The sequence below is a fragment of the Pseudorca crassidens genome, chromosome 3 (assembly GCF_039906515.1).
Source record: "Pseudorca crassidens isolate mPseCra1 chromosome 3, mPseCra1.hap1, whole genome shotgun sequence".
NCBI classification, from domain to species: domain Eukaryota; kingdom Metazoa; phylum Chordata; class Mammalia; order Artiodactyla; family Delphinidae; genus Pseudorca; species Pseudorca crassidens.
The window spans coordinates 113,528,386-113,547,876 of NC_090298.1; the positions used below are offsets into that span (position 1 = coordinate 113,528,386).

The following is a 19,491-nucleotide window of genomic DNA, read 5'->3' on the forward strand; positions in this document are numbered from 1 at the left end:
ACTAGTTAATTGATGTTCATGTTCTGCCTCATTCAGGAGTCCTAGAGTGAAATGTCACCCAGCATGCAGAGTATTGGTTCAGCAAAAGATCAGCTATAGGATTTTCTCCTGGTAAAATTTCCCTAACTGTCATTATGTTCAACATAACATTTATAAATCAGATGGCTTGATGATGTTCTTTCAGTAGGCTTCAGTATGCTAATCATCCACGTTAATGGTGCCAGTAATTATTGTAACGCTCTAATGTCATAGAACCCGTCTGTTGAAATTTAAAAAGATAATTTTAATCTTTTTTTTAAAAAAGACTGCGTTTCAAGTCTGAGCGTTGGAAATCCCTATTTGTGCTGGAAAGAACTTGTTCGGATTCACCTGCATTGTCAAATTGTCATATGGCACTAGAATAACTTCAGAAGTGTTGAAAAAGATGTTTACCTGAAAACTAAGGGGACCACAAACGTCTTACAAATGACATTTCTTAGTAGTGTTTAACCTTATTATTTACAAAATAAGGACTGTAGATTATTTTTAGCCATAGGTAGATGTACTAAATTCAGAATGTAGAGATTAAATATAAGGACAAATAAAATACCTTACATAAATTCAGTAAAAAAAAAACAAAAAAACGGAATCAAACGATGTCTCATATTGACCTATGTGATGTCAAATACATACTTTGAATTTTTCCACATTTTATCTGACTGTGTTGGCATCTTGGAGCCCCAGTTCCCAACCAAGATGCTGGGATACTTTGGTGTATACAGGCGACATCCTTAGATAGTCATTGCATTGTTTCCTGTCACTGTGTCCTAGCTGAGGTAGTGGTGAGAGGCGAGGTAAGTTGGAGAATGACTGCAGAGTGGGGAGAGGAACGGTTGAGGAGAGGGCAAGGGATACCAGATCTGTGTGTCCCAGCAGGGTCCCAGAAATGTCAGAAAAAGGTGGAGAACACGGAGGTAGACACAGCTCTTAAGGGATTGATGGCCAAGTTTCCCCAGTCCTTTATCAGTGGGCTCTATGTAGCATCTTCCAATGACTACCTGGATGAGGACCTGGGGACACCTCTCCATCTTCTCATCTAGGCAAGGCACCTGATGTCAGGAATCTGCACGCAGCCGTGCCCATGCTGGCCCTGGGATTCCCCATAAGAGCTGCTTTGAGGAGTTTAATGTTCTCTTTGTTCCCTCCTTCAAGTTGTTATCTTCCGGCAGAAGATGCATATGTAAAAATTATTGTATTTATTGCAGACGATAAGAAAAAACCCTGATAAGGCCCTGCAGTGATGTAGAACGTTAACCTGGGCTCAGTCCCACTTGATTTAAGCCATAGGGAGGAAAAACGAGGTTAGGAATTGATGCACCTTTCCTATTTTTCTTCTGGGCTTGAAAACATCTTTTTAACTGGTAACACTTTGATAAATGTCCGATGAGATCAAATCATTTCAGGGATTTCCTTTTTCTTTTTTTTTGTGACATTCCATATTTATCTCAATTTTTTGAAGCAAATTATGCTTGGGGTAAACTTCCTCCTTTCACAAGGCCACCAAGTGAACCAAAAGAAAGGAGAAAAGTCGACCAATATATACCAGCAGCTCTTAGCTGGGGAATCATTAACGCTGAGTCAGGTAACAGCGTTAGGTGTAAAAAGAGATGGTAGAGCTTTGGGAGACGTAGGTCTTGTCCTCCTCTGCCTGAAGAGCAAAACTGGTGAGTCTGAAACATGGGCTAAAGCAGCTCTGTCATTACTTGGCCCTTATGAGCTGAGAATATATCGGGAAATCCAGGCTTGCTGTACTCAGTCTCTGGCTCAAGCCCAGACTTCCTGGGTACTATTCTTTTACTCTGGGAAATAGGTGAATGTGAGATAACTGAGTAGTGCTCCTGAATTAGCTCCAAATGAACTGCATTCTCAAGCCCTCAGGGTGGACACCTGCTTTTACTTGTTGACACACCTCTGTGTTCTGTGGCACTGGGCTCTTAGCCCACAAGTGTAAGCACCTAACTGGGACCTGGTAGCCAGTTGCCCACAAGGTAGGCCATGACTGCAGTAGAGCACCCAGAGAGTTTCCAGCATCTCTCCCCAGTCTGAACTTGCAGTCTTCCTCATCAAATGCTACCCTCTCTTGCCGCCAGCTGCCAGTGGCCACAAGCAAGGGCTTAGTGTACAAGCTGTTTTTTTGTCTTACTGGACATTCCAGGGACACAAAATGTCAGTCAGAATAGTCTCTGAACAGAGGAGAGGAAGCAGCAGCCATGGGGCCAAACTTTCCTGCAATCATTACTTCTAGAATATTCCAGAAGACACCATAGGTCTCACCCCTACATTCCATGGTGGCATCAGTCTCTTGAATTTACTGGGTCCCCAGAAAGTCCGGGATTCCTCCCCCGTCCACACATCCTTCTTTTTGCATCACATCTGCATGATATTGCCAAGATTCTTCTCAGACCTACTGAAAATCTAAAAAATTTAGTCAGCAGCTGGCATATCATCTCTTTCTGAATATTTCCCCAGGCAGGTAGAGGCAAACCAATTTGCTGGTGTTGCTTAGTCCCAGTTCCCTGGAAGCTGTCACATTTAGTTTTACAGCAAAAGTGAGGATTGGCAGTGTTTGCCTGTTATTTTAATGATTGATGCCCTAGAATTAGTTTGTGGCTTAGAGAGTGTGGAGGCAGCATCCCTGTCCATCTCTGGATGAAGGCAATGATCTAACTTGCAGTACAGACTAGATAATACTACTATGAAAACAAGTGCCTAAAACAAATGACTAGCGCTAATCCAGTTTTCAATCTGGTTAGTCCTTTTTCACTCACTGTGCTTTTTCCAGCTCATGATAAAGGACAGAAAAAAATAGCCTTACCCTACATATGTATCATTTGGGGAATACCGATTTAGAAATCTGTGTCATGGTAGAGTGCCATAGAAACAAAATCCTCAATAGATATGAGGTTGAACACCACAAATATTCAGTATGAGGACTTTTATTTTTAACACTGTCCTGCAGAAGAAGGAGTTTGAGTCCTAATTTCTTTCTCTGACACCCCTTCTACTCTAAGGCAGTCAGTTCCTTGCCTGCCTGGTTAGGTGGCCTCGTTAGCAGATCTGAAGTCTTGGGCCCATCGTCCTGGCATGAGTTTTGTCTTGGTGGAGTTGACAAGAGGATCCATTCACTGATGACACTTTTATTAACTGCCTTAGCTGATCAAATTCCCTGTGGAACTAATCTCCCTGTAGTCATATTTCTTCTACTGAATGTTGATTACCTAAGCTTAATTGCTTTTTTTTACTATATCACAAAGTAAATGCAGCTTTGGAAACTTTAATGACCACTTAACCTACGAAATATATTTCCGAATTTCGACATGATTTGTTTTTATAGGCGCTAGCTCTTGCCTGAAGCTGGAGTGACTGCTGATGCCTTTTGTGGCTTTGGGTCAGATGGGCTGTAGGGAGGGTGGAACAGGAGGGGCAGCAGCTTGGCTCTTGCAAGTTCCACTCCTTGCATTACAGGCGAGCACCAGACATTCCCCCTTCCTGTGAGAAAAGAACCCAGCTTTGCACCTTTCCAGCTCTCCTCCTTTTTCCTTTGTCTTTTTTCCTTCTAGTGACCTACTTAGCTGCCCGTGTGGGCCAGAACCCAGACAAGGAAGCCAGGAAACCAGGAAGATGTTGAGATGGGTCTGCAGTGCCCTAGTATGAGAAGCCTTTGACTCTCAGCTCCTAGTTGTTTCTCCTTTCTGAACCTGCTTAGAAAGTGTGTGCATCATAATGTAATTGAGAGAGTGAAATGACGTGTTGCATGAAAAGGGCTTAGCGAAAAGGAAGTACTCAATAAATGTTGGCTCTTCCTATTAGCGTTATTATAATTATTACTACTATGGGTTTGGAGGCCATGTTTAGGACATTGCATAATCAGAAAAGGAAAAGTGCCTTTATTCCCCCTTTATTCTGTTATTGATCAGATTATGCCTTGTGTATACAAAAGTTTCCATTTTATCACTCCTCTGTCTTTTAAGAAAATGATTTTAAAAGGCAAATCTTAGCATTTTCCCTCTTAAGTGGTTTTCTACTTTTGTTGGGTCTCTCAGGGCTATTTTCTTTAAATGTGGGAAATGGTCAGCTGCATGTTTGGACAAAATGGACTTCAGGTTATGCTAAGTGGAGAGAAGAAATAACCGCAAAGACATGCACCTTAAGCAGTCTGTACCTTGCTGCACGGAGCAATCCAATAGGCTATGGCGAGAAAAGGGAGGCCTAGGGAGACTCCAAAGACAGCCAGGAATTTCACAGCGATAGACTGTTGACGTAAGCCTGAGAGATTTTCATACCACATGGTAAGCAATTGCTGTTGACAGTTAGGATGAGCAACGAACTGTAAAAACAAAACAAAAACAGAAACAAAATGCAAACAGGAAAATGGCATCAGTAGCACTTGAACAGTATATGACCTATGAGTAGCTCAGGGCTGACATGTTCCCCTGGGGAGGGTGGCCTGGGTGTTCGAGCCAGAGCAGCTAGGTCAGGTACCTGCTGGGCCCTTCTGACTTGGGGATGCTGGGGGTCTCTGTGCTATAAGCCCTCATAGGACTGGCCCTCATAGGACTGGCTGCATCAGGGCTTGGTAAGCTGAGGGCCTTGAGAAGTCTCAGGCACAGAAAATGACAGTCAGCTTCTGGGTAGATGCTTGTCTCCAATCCGAGGAGACTTATCTCTGGGCAGAGTTCATCTGGGAGTCAACATATTGGAATGGATGGAGCGTGAATGGGATTTTAGAATCGACATGCGTTTGAATTTTGCTCTACCATTTACTAGGCAGGTGGCCTTGGGCCAGCTACTTCACCTCTCTGAGCCTCAATGTTGTCCTCTGCAAAACAGAGCCTGTCACATTGTCTTGTAGAGTTAAATGAGATATTGTAGAAAAGTTCCTCTCTCTTTTCCTCTGTTGTCTAAGAAAAAGTTCTTGCAGTGGAGTTTCCAGAGGACATGTTAAAACTCCTCAGTATTTCCGCACTGGATTTCAGTGGTATTTGGCTTGCATCCCTGTTGCTTATTGTAGCATGCTGGAGCGCTGACACATCGTATCCCCATGCAGTAGCTTCTCACTGCCACCTCCCTCTCTTGGATCTGCCTTGCCCTCATGCCAGGTTACAAGGTGGGCCTTTTGTGGACATTTTGTATTGTTGACCTCACCCTTCTTGATATATGTTGGACTAGGGTTGGAACCCAGACTTAAACTGGGTCCATTAGGTTTTCTCAGCTGGCTATTTTTGTTTTTTATTCCTCTTTTTATTTATTTATTCATTTTTATACATCTTTATTGGAGTGTAATTGCTTCACAATGTTGTGTTAGTTTCTGTTGTACAACAGAGTAAATCAGCCATATGCATACATATATCCCCATATTCCCTCCCTCTTGAGCCTCCCTCCCACCCTCCCTATCGCACCCCTCTAGGTTGTCCCAAAGCACTGAGCTGATCTCCCTGTGCTATGCGGTTGCTTCCCACTAGCTAGCCATTTTACATTTGGTAGTGTATATATGTCAGTGCTACTCTCACTTCGCCCCAGCTTCCCCATCCCCGCGTGTCCTTAAGTCCATTCTCTGTGTCTGTGTCTTTATTCCTGCCCTGCCACTAGGTTCATCAGTACCATTTTTTTTTAAAATTCCATATATGTGCATTAGCATATGGTATTTGTTTTTTTCTCTGTCTTACTTCACTCTGTATGACAGACTCTAGGTCCATCCACCTCACTACAAATAACTCAATTTCATTCCTTTTTATGGCTGAGTAATATTCCATTGTATATATGTGCCACATCTTCTTTAGCCATTCATCTGTTGATGGACATTTAGGTTGCTTCCATGTCCTGGCTATTGTAAATAGTGCTGCAATGAACATTGTGGTACATGACTCCACATAATTTTGAATTATGGTTTTCTCAGGGTATATGCCCAGGCTACTTGAGACTGTGATCGAGAGAGGCAGTCTTTTAATTTACTGAGGAGTTAACATGTAACCTTCAGGGATCTGGGCAGCTCCCTTCCACTGTGTAGACTTAGTAGCAAAACAAGCCAGTTAAAAAGAGAGAAAGAAGGATGAAGTTGTATAGAAAGAGATTCTATAGTGTCCTACCCTCTCTGAGGTCCAGCTCCACTCTGCACACATGGTCCACGAGACACCCCTAGATTCATATACAGCATCTTCCTTTTTCTGATTGATTCAGCAGGTTGACTTGAGTTGCTGTAACCAAACATCCTTTTTCTGCAAATATTTGGTGCTACTTGGCCATTTGTTTTTAGTTGATTCTGAGTCTTGGCCAGTAGAAACTGGTAATAGGCAATATGTAAGTAACATTTATGGGAATAAAGTTTACACTTGAGAAAATTATGCTCATTAGCTTATTTCCTCCCTGTGACAAAGGGAAGCCATTATTTGCTTTAGGCAGCCTGCTCTTTGGCCCCGTCAGGATAGCCATATGCCGTAGGAGCTGGGACGCATGGACTAGAGCAGACAGACTGGGCATTCTTCAAAGAGACTGCATTTTCAGTAGATTACCCTGGATCATAATGTCCCAATTTTCATCCCATTTGCCTCATTGGGTATTAAGAGGATATATGCAGCAATTTCTGGGAAATGCAAAACATTCCCTTTTCATTATAAGAACAATATAAATAGAGCTATTTAAAAAATTCTCAACGCAGATGGCAACATCTTCTTGTTTCCAGTTTCTGGGAACTCACAGTAGCAACCAAATGATTTGCGAGGATGCTATCAAAGCTTCATTTGGCCCTGCAACAGCCCCTGGTGATACTGTTACTCAATCATTAGCTGCAAATGAGGCTTTTTTGGGGTAGCATTATTGGATTCATGTCAACCATTGTGGCTTTTCCCTTCAAGAACAAGAGCAACAGATTCTCCTCAACCCAGGTAGGAACCCTCAGGCCCTCATATGCTTTCCTGTGCCCTTTCTGGCTCACAACAAAGTGGAGCAAACAACAGAACGTCATGCACGTGTTTCAGTAATTCTCAGAGCCTGATCCCAGCAAGTCGTCCCGTTGCAGGTCAACTTGCAGGCCTGGGGCGGGGGGGCAGTCGGTTTTGTTTTTCAACAGTTAGCCTTCCCTCGGTGCTGAAATGGTCCTGCTCTGGAGAAACACACAGTCTCATGAAGTAGCGGAAGACCACGTGGCTCACCCTGTGGCTCCCTGCACTGTAGCTGCTCTGGAAAGACTCCCGCCCTGACCCCTGCCTTTGGCCTCTTTGTCTTCATCTGGGGAGAAGCCCATCCATGCTGCTTCTGCTGCCTCCTGCAGACAAATCAGCACAACAAATTGGGCAGCAGAGCAGGAGGGGAAGAATTCTGAGAGGGAACACAGTGGGAACAATTCCCACTCGCCCTTACTTGCCTCAGAGGACAGTGGTCCCGACTAAAACAGTGGGGTCTCTCTTGAGACTCTGTCCTCTGATTAGACCTTTGTTAGTTTCCACAGTGGCCTTTCTTCCTCCATAATAAAGCAACCTAGCTCCAAACATGCTACTTATTTGTAGACAGACTTTATAATACTCCCAGTAAGCTGACAGCAGCTGATAGCTGAAGCCCAGATTGTTATTTATCTTTATGTGGGCACTTTTCTGTATTGGTAGCAGGACTTCAAAGATAACTTCGTGACACACAGTTCAATGTGTATCAGAGGATTTTTCTCCACTGTGCTTTTGAAGCACAAAGAAACATCATTCCTGACCCAAGGAAGATGAGAGTAACACGAGGCACACCATCAAGACACAAAGAACACCCTAACCAGAAGGGCACTCAGTCAGGGAACAAAGGCAGGAGCAGGGGGAGGGTTTTTAAAAGCAGGGTCAGAGAGGAACAGAGGAAGGAAAGCCCACAGCTAGATAGAACAGAGTGGGAACTCAGAAAATCAGTGTTGTCCTGGGCCAGATTTCTTTGGCATCTGGCTCACAATAGGATGGAATGATCTGGACCCTAACAAGAGGATTGCTCAGGCCATTCCTGCCCCTAACCATTCTGGACTGAGAGCATGGTACACATTTATGAAAGTTCTTCAAGGGAAGAACTGGTTTGACCACCTCAGCCTTCCCATCGACATGATTCACACTCTTCCTAGTAGGGAGTAGTGGCCTGGAGCTGAGACTGTTAAGGTAGGCTTACATGGAGCAGAGCAGCCTATCAAGAGAATACACGTCAGGCCAGACCCACAGCTGGGGTGGACTGTTCCAGAGGACTGGGTTGGGGCGGGGAGCCAAGAAGTTAAATTGCAAAGAGGGATAGGAGGGAGCTCTGAGACAGAATTCCCTATAATGGAGAAGGAGACTGGAAAACAGGACCTGAGGGTCAGGAGGGCCTAGAATTCATGTGGCTGCCGGTTCTTGAGTCCATCTCAAGTCAGTTATTCTGGTGGCATGTTTGACCAGCCTTCATGTTTAGTATAACAACATTTGTACCCAAAGCTGGTTTTCTGTTAATATCTCACCTAAACTTCCTATTCCTCCCAGACCCTGGTGACACTGAGAATATAATGCTGGCATATGGGAACTTTTGGGCATATTGGCCAAATCTTGGCTCTTTCTTTGCGTTCAGTTGGTCCATGGGCTACTATTTTTCTTCTATAGCCTGAAGGAAAATTATCCCCTTCACTCTTTTCCCTGCTTTGTATTCATTTATAAGGAAATATCTGATATTTTAAGAATAGATAGTTGTTGAAGAGCTATCAACATTCCTTAAGTAACTATTGAGTATTTTTAGGGCTGTTTCACGGAATATTAACACCCTTGGGCCATACATTCATATTACAACAGGGCTAAGACTTTCCTGATGGGGGGTGTTTAAGCGTGTGGACGGGTACATGGCTGCTTGGGTTCAAGTCCGGGCCCTGCCACACCCTGGCCATATGCCCTTCGATCATTGACTCTTTCCATGCTTAACTTCCTTTTTCTGTAAAATGAGGCTAATAATGAAGATTGAGTGAGTAAGGATTTGTAAAGTGCTTAGGACAGTACCTGACAAATAGTAAGCGCTGTATTAGTATTTGATAAATAAAAATAAGCCTGTGGGGCTTCCCTGGTGGCGCAGTGGTTGAGAGTCCGCCTGCCGATGCAGGGGACACGGGTTCGTGCCCCGGTCCGGGAAGATCCCACATGCCGCGGAGCGGCTGGGCCCGTGAGCCATGGCCGCTGAGCCTGCGCGTCCGGAGCCTGTGCTCCGCAACGGGAGAAGCCACGACAGTGAGAGGCCCGCGTACCGCAAAAAAAAAAAAAAAAAAAAAATAAGCCCGTTACTCTCCTTTCCCTTCCTGTTTTTTCCTTTCCCTCTTCCTCTTGTTTCTCTGTCCTCCTCCTCACTCCCTGAGGTTCTACTCCACCCTCCTTATCTTTATTCTGACCTCCACATTGTTTTGGCAGATTTTCTTGAAGTGTTGTTGCCTTTGGAAAGGTTCATGTAGCCTGACAGGTGCGTGAGGCCACTCCCTCTCTATCCAGTACCTCCCTCTGTATCCTCCAATGAAAGCGCTTTATCCAGGCAATTAGGTAAAAATGGGCTGGTCTCTGCTAGGGCAGTCAGGGTCACCATCCAGTCTACTCAGCTCCATGTTGATGCTCCCCCTCCACTCTGGAGCCCTCCATCAGTGAGGCGCAGTACAGGTTCCTGAACCTGCAGAAGTACTTCTCCTCCGTCCTCCATGCCCCTCCCCTCCTCCACCTTAAAAGCTGTTAAATCCTGCATTTCCCGTTTAGTGGGGAGGGGAAGAGGGCTACATTTGAGCGGAGGCTTGGAGGCTGCATGATTTCTATAATCCTTAAACACAGATTTTTTTCTCTGACACTGGACCTCATTTACAGAATAATGAGATGTGGCAATGCATGATCTGATAAGCCGAAGAATAAATTAGCTGGAGAAAAATTTATGAAATCCAATGCTTATAGAGAAAATGACTTATTTTATACAGATAAACCATCAAAGGCTGATGTCCAATGTGACTGTGGTCAAGATTTTCCACTTAGCTCATCACTAGCCTTTCCGTCTAGAAATCTTTTTTCCTCCCTCTGGAAACTGTCTACATAGGCAAAAAGAGACAGATACTGTATCAGTTGTCAAGTGGCTGTTCTTAGTGTGGACAGTCAGACTGAATTAGTATAGTTCTGTGGTGCCACTTCCTGTCTGCTGCATCTCATGGGATTTGGTTCAATGGTGCTAATGTTCTTCCCTCCCATTTTGTCTTGGCAAAGCTCTCAAGTCATGGAAGTTGACGAGGGAAGAAGAGGAATGGAAATGTCAGTTGTTGACTAGTTTAGTTTGTTGGTTTGTCCATTCATTCATTCAACATATTTTTCCTCACTGCTGCCCCTTACCAGGCACTGTGCTCAGCACTGGAAATACAGAGAAGTTGCAATCCTTGTCGACAGGGAGCTCTCAGCTCTGTGAGTCTGTGCATGGAATACGGCTGAGCAGTAACACCCACCAGTTTACGGAGTAAGCCTTCCATGAATGAATGAACACCAAATGCTCATCCCATCAGTGTGCTTTCTCCTGGGTCCCTCCCTCTTGTGAGACCTACTATTGAGAGCCCCACATCCTTGGCACAGCTGGTTGCTTTGTCTACACTGATAACTTAACCTTCAGACTCTTCTTCTCTGTGCAGGCTGTTAGCAGAGTGGTTACATGCACAGGCTCTGAGGCTGGACCATCCTGGTTCAAATCCCAGATACGACATTTTCTAGCCGTGTGACCCTGGGCAAGCCACCTCACTTCTCCTAGCTTCGTGATCTACGAGAGAGGAAAACATGTGTTGGATGCTCAGTACGTGGCCTGGTACTCACACTTTAAGGTGGACATTGGTGTTACTGCTGCTGCTGTTCCTACTACCACTTCTGCTCTCGCTCCAGGGCTTAAAATAGTTCTCTTTGCTCTTCCCTTTGCTGAGTTTATCCATCAGCAGAGTGTTGAGTGACCATGTGATTTTAGAGTTAAACATTCCTGAAGAACTTAGTATGCTTAATTACAGTAAAAAAGAAAGCAGAAGTTGCCATTGTTTTATTAAGTTTTCAATCAATAGAGCATTCTAATATAGAACCAACATTGCCACCATGCCTACTGAACCTATTTATTTAGCCATGCAGCTCCTGAGAGGCCACTACAAGAGTATGATCCAGGATAGTTCTGGGTAAATGGTGGTGGAGAATGAGAAGGAAGAGGTGTGGGGCTTGGAGCTTTGCGTGGGTAGCCCCACAATTCATACCTCTTTCAAGTAGCCTCTAAGCATGGGCACTAGACAAAGTAAAATGTTTTAAAATCACAGCTTGAGTGTTTTTTTACTGTTAATAATTTAGGACCTAGTCTATGAAGGAACTTTGGTTATGTTATCTGTAATCTTCACAATAACCCTCCCCCAAAATGGATATAGTATCTACATCCTCATATACAAATGAGGAGGTATTATCGACCCCATCTTGCAGTTGACGAAACTGAGGCTGGGTCAATTTAAGTCCCACAGCTAGAGAATGGTGTAGTCAGGGTTCCAGCTCAGGTCTGTCTGATTCCAAAGCCTGAGGTCTTTTCATGTGTAAGCTCCCTCTGAAATTCTCTTGATTTGGTTGGCTTGGACTCTAGCCCTTCCCGGTCTTAGTTCTTTACCATAAATAAAACAGTAAAAGCAAACGCTTATTGAGCACTCATATGGATCAGGCCCTTTGCTTGAGCACATTATGAACATTGTCTCATTTAATCCATTATGCCCATTATAGAGCTGATGGCACTGTGACTGTCAGATCCAAAGTGGACATTTCTTAACCACTTCCTTATACCGCCTCTCTCAACTGACGTTTCCTGCGTCTTTTCTGGGTCAGGTCTCTGGCATATTCTATCTGCCAAGCAGGAGGGCCTCTCTGTGAGCCTACAGATTTCACATGTGCTGCAGAGATGCTCATACCCCCAGCCAGAGTTTTGGGTGTCTCCTTTCACCCTGTGGCAGTGGGCTGTGTCCTCTTGGGGAGGACAGTTGATCTCTGACTTCCTTCTCCAGAGCAGTAGATGTTTTATGATAATCCCACATCCACTCCATTTGCACTGTTTGGGTTGGATGGGAGGATGGAGGGTTAGGGTTAGATGGAGGGGATTTTGGTTGGGGAGAAAGGAAGCAAGTGAAAGGGAGGGAAAGGAAGGAAACAGAAGAACAGAGCAAAGGATGGGAGAGTAAGAGATAGAGTTTAAAACCTGACTTCCAGCTGCTGTTCCAGCTTCTGCTCATTTCCTCCCCATCCCTAGTCTCTGGCCAAACTCCAGCAAAGCTGTTCTCAGAGCCTTCCCAAGCTTGACCATCTCTGAGCCTCTGGTCAAGGTATCGCTGCAGCCTGGAGTGCTTTCCTTCTCATCCCCCCATAGCCAAGTTTTGTCCAGCTCAATAACTGTCTCTTCCGTGAAAGTTTACCCTGCCCATTCAGGTGAGAATCTTTCTTTCTCTCCTCTCAAGTCATTTGTAGTCTCTCTCATTAATCATAGTTATAATGCCTGTGTAACCCTCTACTGGAGAGAAAACCCCTCTGGAGGGCTCTTATGGTCCTTAGGGTGGTGCTCAGTGCATGGGTACTCAGGCAGTGTCATCTGAACGAGTGAATGGTGCAGCAAGAAGTTCTCCGAGTTCAGACTGCAAACCTGGCGCCATCTAGAGGACCAGAGTGGCCTTCCAAACATGGTCCCTGTGGTGTGGCAGAGTCCAGCACTTGCGGCCATGTGACCACATCTGGAAGACACACATGGGTACAAGAGGCTGAAAGTTTGCTTGCTATCCAGGAGACATGATGAGCAGATAGATGACTGAATTCATGTCTCCACTGAAGTTGTTCTCACTGCAGAAGTGCCAGGAGATTGGAAAATGACGACAACAGCAGCAACAACAACAACTTCTTCATTTCCAGAGGTAACTGAGCTAGGAGTTCAAAGATCTTACCAGGAAAAAATTCATACCATCATCTGCAGGAGGTGCCCAAGAGTGGAGCCAGGGAGGCAGGCGGGGATTGGAGCTCAGCTCCTGGGGAGTTCTGCTGCTGTGTTTCACGTGCCTTGCCTCCACACCTGCCTCCCTCTCCTCACCTGTTCTGCAGCGCTGTCTTCAGAATCCCCCATTTGCTAACTGAGTGTGTTTTAAACACTCCCCTCTTTGCTGGGAGATTCCATTTGGATGCCTGCACAGATGGCTCTCGCTCGATTCCAGCTTCCCCTGCCTTCTCTTCCACTTGTGCATCTGCTAGCCCAGCCAACCCTGGCGTGTTCTTGGTTATTTACATAGCGGAGGGTCCTGCCAGGTAGCTGCTGATTGAGCCATTCTGGAAGTCTACAGGGCAGCAAGAGGAGATGGGCACTTCTGAAGACTCTTCGTGCCCACAGAGACAGATTTGATATCGTCTTTTCAGTTGAGTAGTTTGCCTGTTGTTCCCAAAGATAACTCTCTGTTCCTGTTTCCCAGGGTCAGCAGGACGTGGAAAATTCCTCGACCTCAAATTAGTCAAAGCTTGAATTTTCCGGATCAATAGGGATTACTTTCACAAATGCCCCAAATTGGTAGGTTCTGAGGACTGTATCTGTGACATGATTTTCTCATGAAGCACCCTGTGCTTCAGTCTTTGGGGGGCAGTGACCCAAACAAATGGTTCTGGGCTTCTCCCAGAGCTCTGAGCGAGCCATTTCCTGAGTGCAGACACAGTGGCAGCGGGACTTGGCTGGCCCTCCTGGAGGCGAATGCTGACTGTGCGATTTTCTAGTGCTCCCGGGAGTCCTCCTGCAGCACTGAGCCCTGAGGGTGCTGATGAAGTGACTTGGTTTCCAGTCTGGCTGTGTTGTCATGGCCAGAGTCACACTGTGTGTGGACGCAGAGTGAGCTTCCAGCTGGCTCCAGATGACTGCCTCTGCTCTTTCACAGTGTCACAAAGAGGCCACTCTCCATTCCTGGGCATTGACTCTCTCGACCCCACTTAGGGCTGTGCCCTAGCCTGAAACTAAAGGAGAAATGGAAGCAGCTTCTAGCAAACCTTCTTGGATTATCTGTAACTACTCATGTTCCCGATCACTCCCTTTCACCCCAACTGCTCTACATACTGTTCCTAAACATGGCCTGTGTAGTAGCCCTCATGCCTGTTTCAAGGAAGGTCCATCTTGTTTCTCTCTGGTTCAGTTCCTAATCAACCTTCAACATCCAAGTTTCTCTTTACTTTCAAGTCCTACCAAGTCCTTCAGCCCCCTGAGATACCTTGGACTCTTCTGGGTCTTGTTGTACAGCCAACTCACTTGACAGTCATGGTCATGGGTCAAGCTGTGAATAGCTGTATTATTGTGTTTACATCTGATCTCTTCTGCTATTTTTAAGCTCTTTGAGGGAACCAGCTGTCTTTGTATCCCCAGGAGTGTGCAGCCTTATGTTTTGCACATAGTAGGTACTCAGTAAACATATTTTGAGTGATGAATTGTACTCTTCTGAAGCCTCCAAGATCTGCTCCATCATTTTCTCTGTGACTCATATTCCCAGAATGGTTTCTAAATATAACACATCCTCTCTTACTCTCAGGGTCTGATGAACATTTAACTGTCTTCACGTCTTTAGTAGAGGGCAGACAGGGAGAGATGATGAAAACTAAACCAGGCTCTTGTCTTCTTGTGCAGGAGAAGATTGAAATGGGAGGCTGAAATAGGGTTCGAGGATTCTCTTTTGGATTGAATGAGGGTTGTTTAATTTCTATGTATGGCATAACCAAACTGACATCAATCTGGAAAATATTTATGTAATAAAAATAGTAATAACTATTATCATTATAAAGAGTAGCTAATGTTTATTGATTATCTATTCTGTGTCAGGCTCTTTGCTTAACAATCACTGTTATTTAACCCTCATATCAATTCCTTGAGATAGATATTGTTATATCCCTCTTTTAAATATGGGAGCATGAGACACAGAGAAATTAAGTAACTTGCCTATAAACACGAAGGTGATATAACAGGGTATGGACTTGAAGCCAAAGACAATGTTTTGAACTATTATCCTGTATTTCCACAAGGCAGATTTTAAACACCAAAGCATGAGGCACCACAGTGATTTCTCCAAGCTTACAGAGGCCAGGGGACCTCCTGATTCAAGTTGTTGCTAGACCTCTGATCTCTCTGTGCTTCTGCCTGTGGGCCAGCCAAGGGCCAGTAGAGATAAAAATCAGGAATACACAAGGGGAAAGGCTTGAAGCCAGCTTCCTCGACAACCTCATCTTCCTAAAAGGAGCGAGTCATCATGCTAAAGATGAAATGCTGGGCTCTCTCTCCTGCATACAGACAAGAGTGGCAACAACTGATCCAGCCATGGCTCAACTGCCTGGTCAGCACTTTGCTAGGAACCAGGTTAATGTGGACGTCACCTAAGCCCTGATTTACAGCCTAGAAACATACTGACTCTGGCCAAAAACCCGCTTTGCTAAAGGATCTTTTTAGGATCTCCGGCCTCTTGCCATATCCCACCTGATGCTGACATTTTACTAGGAAGAGCTGTAGTTTCAGATAATTCTTTGAGCCTGAGAACTTGATAATATTCCCAAGTTGGATCCGTAACTCTTGTCCCTTAGGTGCAAGGTCGTAGAACATGCACAGGGTCTGGAGTCAGCCCACCTGGCTGCCAGTCTTGGCTTTACCACTGACTATTAAGGGACAGGGTAGCTTAAGTTTTCAGGCCTCAGTTTCTCCATTTATAAAATGACCATAAGCGTGACTAACCCAAAGGAGGTTTCAAGGGTTCAGAAAATGCACTTCCAGTTTTTGGTTTATGGTTCAGTTTTCAAGTGCCACAATACTGTTTTGTTGTTGTTGTCAATACAATATTTTATTTCTGTGATAAAAGTCAGAAATGTAAATCATTTTTATCTTAAGCCCTGTGCAAAGAGTTATGTCATGCATTAAAATTTTTAGTCATTCAAAAGTATGTCACTTACGGAGTATTCATCTATATATTTCTTATGATTCTTAAGTAGAGAAAGAAATTTGATTATCAATAACAGCAAAGTTTTCCTACAAGAATAATTCTAACTCAAGTTCAAAGACTTCATCAACTAGGAGAACATACATCCAAAGGTATTGATATTGATCCAGGAAATCAACATTTATATACTCAATTAAACAAAAGAAGACAAAGACCAGAAATGCTTTCTTGAACTATAAACACAGCTTCCAGCCAATAAAAAATTGTAGTCCTAGGTTGATGGAGCTAGTGCTAAGTGGTAGGGTGAAGTAGTCATACATTTTTCCAGAAAATTTTCTCCAATTATGGAATGAAATATTAGATCAGTTGCAGATGAAAGAATCAGAGGGAACTGTCTTGGGTTTACTTATAACTTTCTATTATGATTCCCAAATTTCCAGGTTTCTCTTGCAGAGTAATGTGCATATAACTCAGCAATGATTTATTTCATACACTTTGCTTTTTAAAATCACACTTTACGTTTTACTCTTACGTAATTATTTAAAAATAACACTTAAAATTAATTTCTCTCCTACAAATATATTGTTGATGTATGTGTAACATGTATTTTGCCCATGTTTTCGTTTTACTTGATGCTTTTATTTCTATATAGTTTTAAATTTGACACATGCTTAGGATTTTTGTGTCACTTTTTTAAATTTATGAATTCTCAACACTTAAAGAATGTTAGTATTACCAGTATTTTGATGATAATGAGAAATGCTGAAATAATGGCATAACCATTGGTTGGAGGATTAGAAGTAGCATGTTTGTGACCCACATGTTCCAGGTATTGGCAGCTGGCGAGCACAAACCTAGCCCTATCGGTAGGCATGCTTACATTCATCCACAGACAGATAGTAAGTGCCAGTTGATACTGTGCACCAAGCATTTTCAGACACAGAGGACACAGCAGTGAGCCAGGTGGTCAAGGCCTCTGCCTTTGGGAAGCTTGTTAATTCCCAGATCTTGATGGTTCGTAGCCCTTTCAAGCTAGATGGCAGGGATTTTGTTTGATTGCCTCTTCCTATATATTTCTGCTTGATTCCAGTATCCTACACAAGTCACTTTATCCGTCACTAAATGTTTTCTGAACTGTTCCTCGGTGGCTGGTCCAGTGCACAGGCACAGCTGTTCCTGGGCCTCTGCAGCCCTGCTCTGGCTGCCCCACCATCAGCTCTCTGATCTCCTTTTCTGTTTGCATTGAAGCCTCCTGGCTGGTCCATGCCTCTGAAGAGTGTGTCTATCCTTCTGCTCCTTGCTCTCAGGGGCTGACTTTCTCCTGTAGTTCTGCCTCTGGGCTGGTGGGCTCCCACCTGGTGGTGAGCGCTGAATTCCTCAGGACTTTGAATGTCTCCTTGGCAGATGGGACATCTGCTTCCTTGGCAGAGATGACCACTTGCTCTCCATCATGCCTGTCTCCAGATCTCCATCTGTTTACCCTAGAAATGTCTGTCTCCTCTCACGCTCATCTTTTCTAGAGGGCAGCACCCCAACAGAGTCTCTGGAAGTGATGCCTAGGGTGAAGTAATACCTTCCATTGTCCCGCAGTTTCTCCTTCTCAGGGTTCAGGCCTGCCTGATTCTGCTTCTGAGATCCTAAGTGGAGGATCATTGTCATATTTCGTTTTACCTCCATCTGGCTATATGAGTTAGCCTCCCGAAAGCTGGATGGAGAGAGGTGTCAATCCTGAGCCAGTACTCTTAGCTCCCTACACACAGCTCATCTTGGCTTGTGGGGAGGCCAGGGACGATCTGAGGACCACCGTCTGCTGAGCCCAGAACCCCTGCTTATCCCTCACACTCAGGTCTTGGCCAGACTTCTCCTCTCTTCTAGGAACTTTTCTCTCAGACCTTCCTTAAAAATTAACCTTATTTCCTGCTCTTCCACCTTCTGGCACCGACCTGACCAACAAAGTTAAGTCCCGTGTAGACAGTGTTCAAGTGCTCTTCCATGTGGCTCTGGGCCCTGTGCAGACAATAGGGTGTGTCTGTTATGAGCACCCCTCCCCAACAACCAACGTAATTGTTCCCATCTAGAGCACACAGAGAACTTTTAAAGGGTGTCTCCTAATCCCATATGTCATACTGCTTCTTTCTGTCCTCTGATACTTTAAAGGACATTGGTACGTAGACAAAAAGCCGGGCACATACCTTAGCTAGATAATTAGTAAATGTTGGGTTCTTTTCTCTTGGTGCCTGCTGTCACACAAGGCTTCCAGCCTGAACATCCTCAGTTGGTCCTTTCCCTTCTCTCGGAAATGTGGAAATCCATCACACCCCAAACACTGGGAAACATGCAGCGTTAATTTCTGGTGAAGGCACATTCTGGTCAGGCAGGTGACCGCTGGCTCTGTGTTCTTAGATGCCAAATGAGGGGTATGAATATTCAGCAACCAATGCAAAGGTCCCCTTGACAATATGTTTGGTATTTGAAGAGACAGACGTCTCCTTTGTCATTCAGGGGCTAGTGATATATATATATATATATAGAAAATTTCTTGATAGGTTGAGTTAATTTTGGTCGTACTTTGAATGCTGGTTTTTATCAACCTCTGGCAAATAAAATCTCTTTAAGCATGTTCATATTCTTTAGAAGTGGAAACTGAGTCTTATAAGTTATCATGATATATTTAAGGTTACACCTTTGTATACATAAATTTATGTTCATCCATCCATCCATCCAGAAAATACCTACTGAGCCAGATAGCAGGAACACAAAGTTTGCAAATAATGTCTCTCAGTATTGCTCTCATGACCCTCAAAGTCTACTTAGGGAAACAGACAGGTAAGCAGGCAAATTCAGTGTAGCTCAATCAGTGCCATAACAGGGGTTAGCCATGCATGCCATGATATAGCAGCCCAAGAGGGGATATGGAGGGATAGTGAGAAAAGGCTTCCTGGAGGAAAGATTCTTGAGCTGAGCCATGAAGGCTATAACCAGGCCACTGAGAGAGTCAGGAAGGGCATGTTGAAGAGAAGCAGTTGCAAAGAGTTTGGGCTCGGGAATTAGATAGATCTTGATTTAAATCTCACCTCTGCCTCTGAGCTGAATCTGTTTCATCTGTAAATGGGGATGGCAGTACTGATGGTTTACATGGAATGAATGCATTCAGAACACTTCACATGGTGAAGGGGACAGATTAAGCACTTAATACATTATGGTTGTTGTTATTATTAGTGATGCCTTGGAGCCTGGTGTGTCAGGAGAGGTGTAGGTATCTCAGGGTGAATAGACCATTGGGGAGTGATGGGAAATGGGAGCCTCTGAAGGGGTCTTGCCTCATGCTAAGATGGAAACTAAATATGACTTGGAAAAGCAGGTACCTGGGGAGCTAGAGAGAGTTGTAATAGACTTTCATTTTTAGATATATGGGCCAGATGCCCATAGTGTAGATTGTATGTGCACACACATTTGCCCCCACTTACGCCCCTGCTGTCCACTCATTTACCAAAGAGCAGAGCAACGTCATTTAAATTACATCGTCAGTTTCA

At 44.4% G+C, this 19,491-nt stretch overlaps 1 protein-coding gene across 1 annotated transcript in view; it reads right to left on the minus strand.

The window, feature by feature from the left end:
* The window catches only part of TRPC7 (transient receptor potential cation channel subfamily C member 7), a 123,242-nt gene that overhangs the window by 53,477 nt on the left and 50,274 nt on the right, over nucleotides 1-19,491 (minus strand). The window contains exon 3 of the mRNA XM_067731820.1: nucleotides 4,202-4,366. Within this exon, the coding sequence (XP_067587921.1) occupies nucleotides 4,202-4,366 (165 nt within the window). The remainder of the gene's footprint in view (nucleotides 1-4,201; nucleotides 4,367-19,491) is intronic.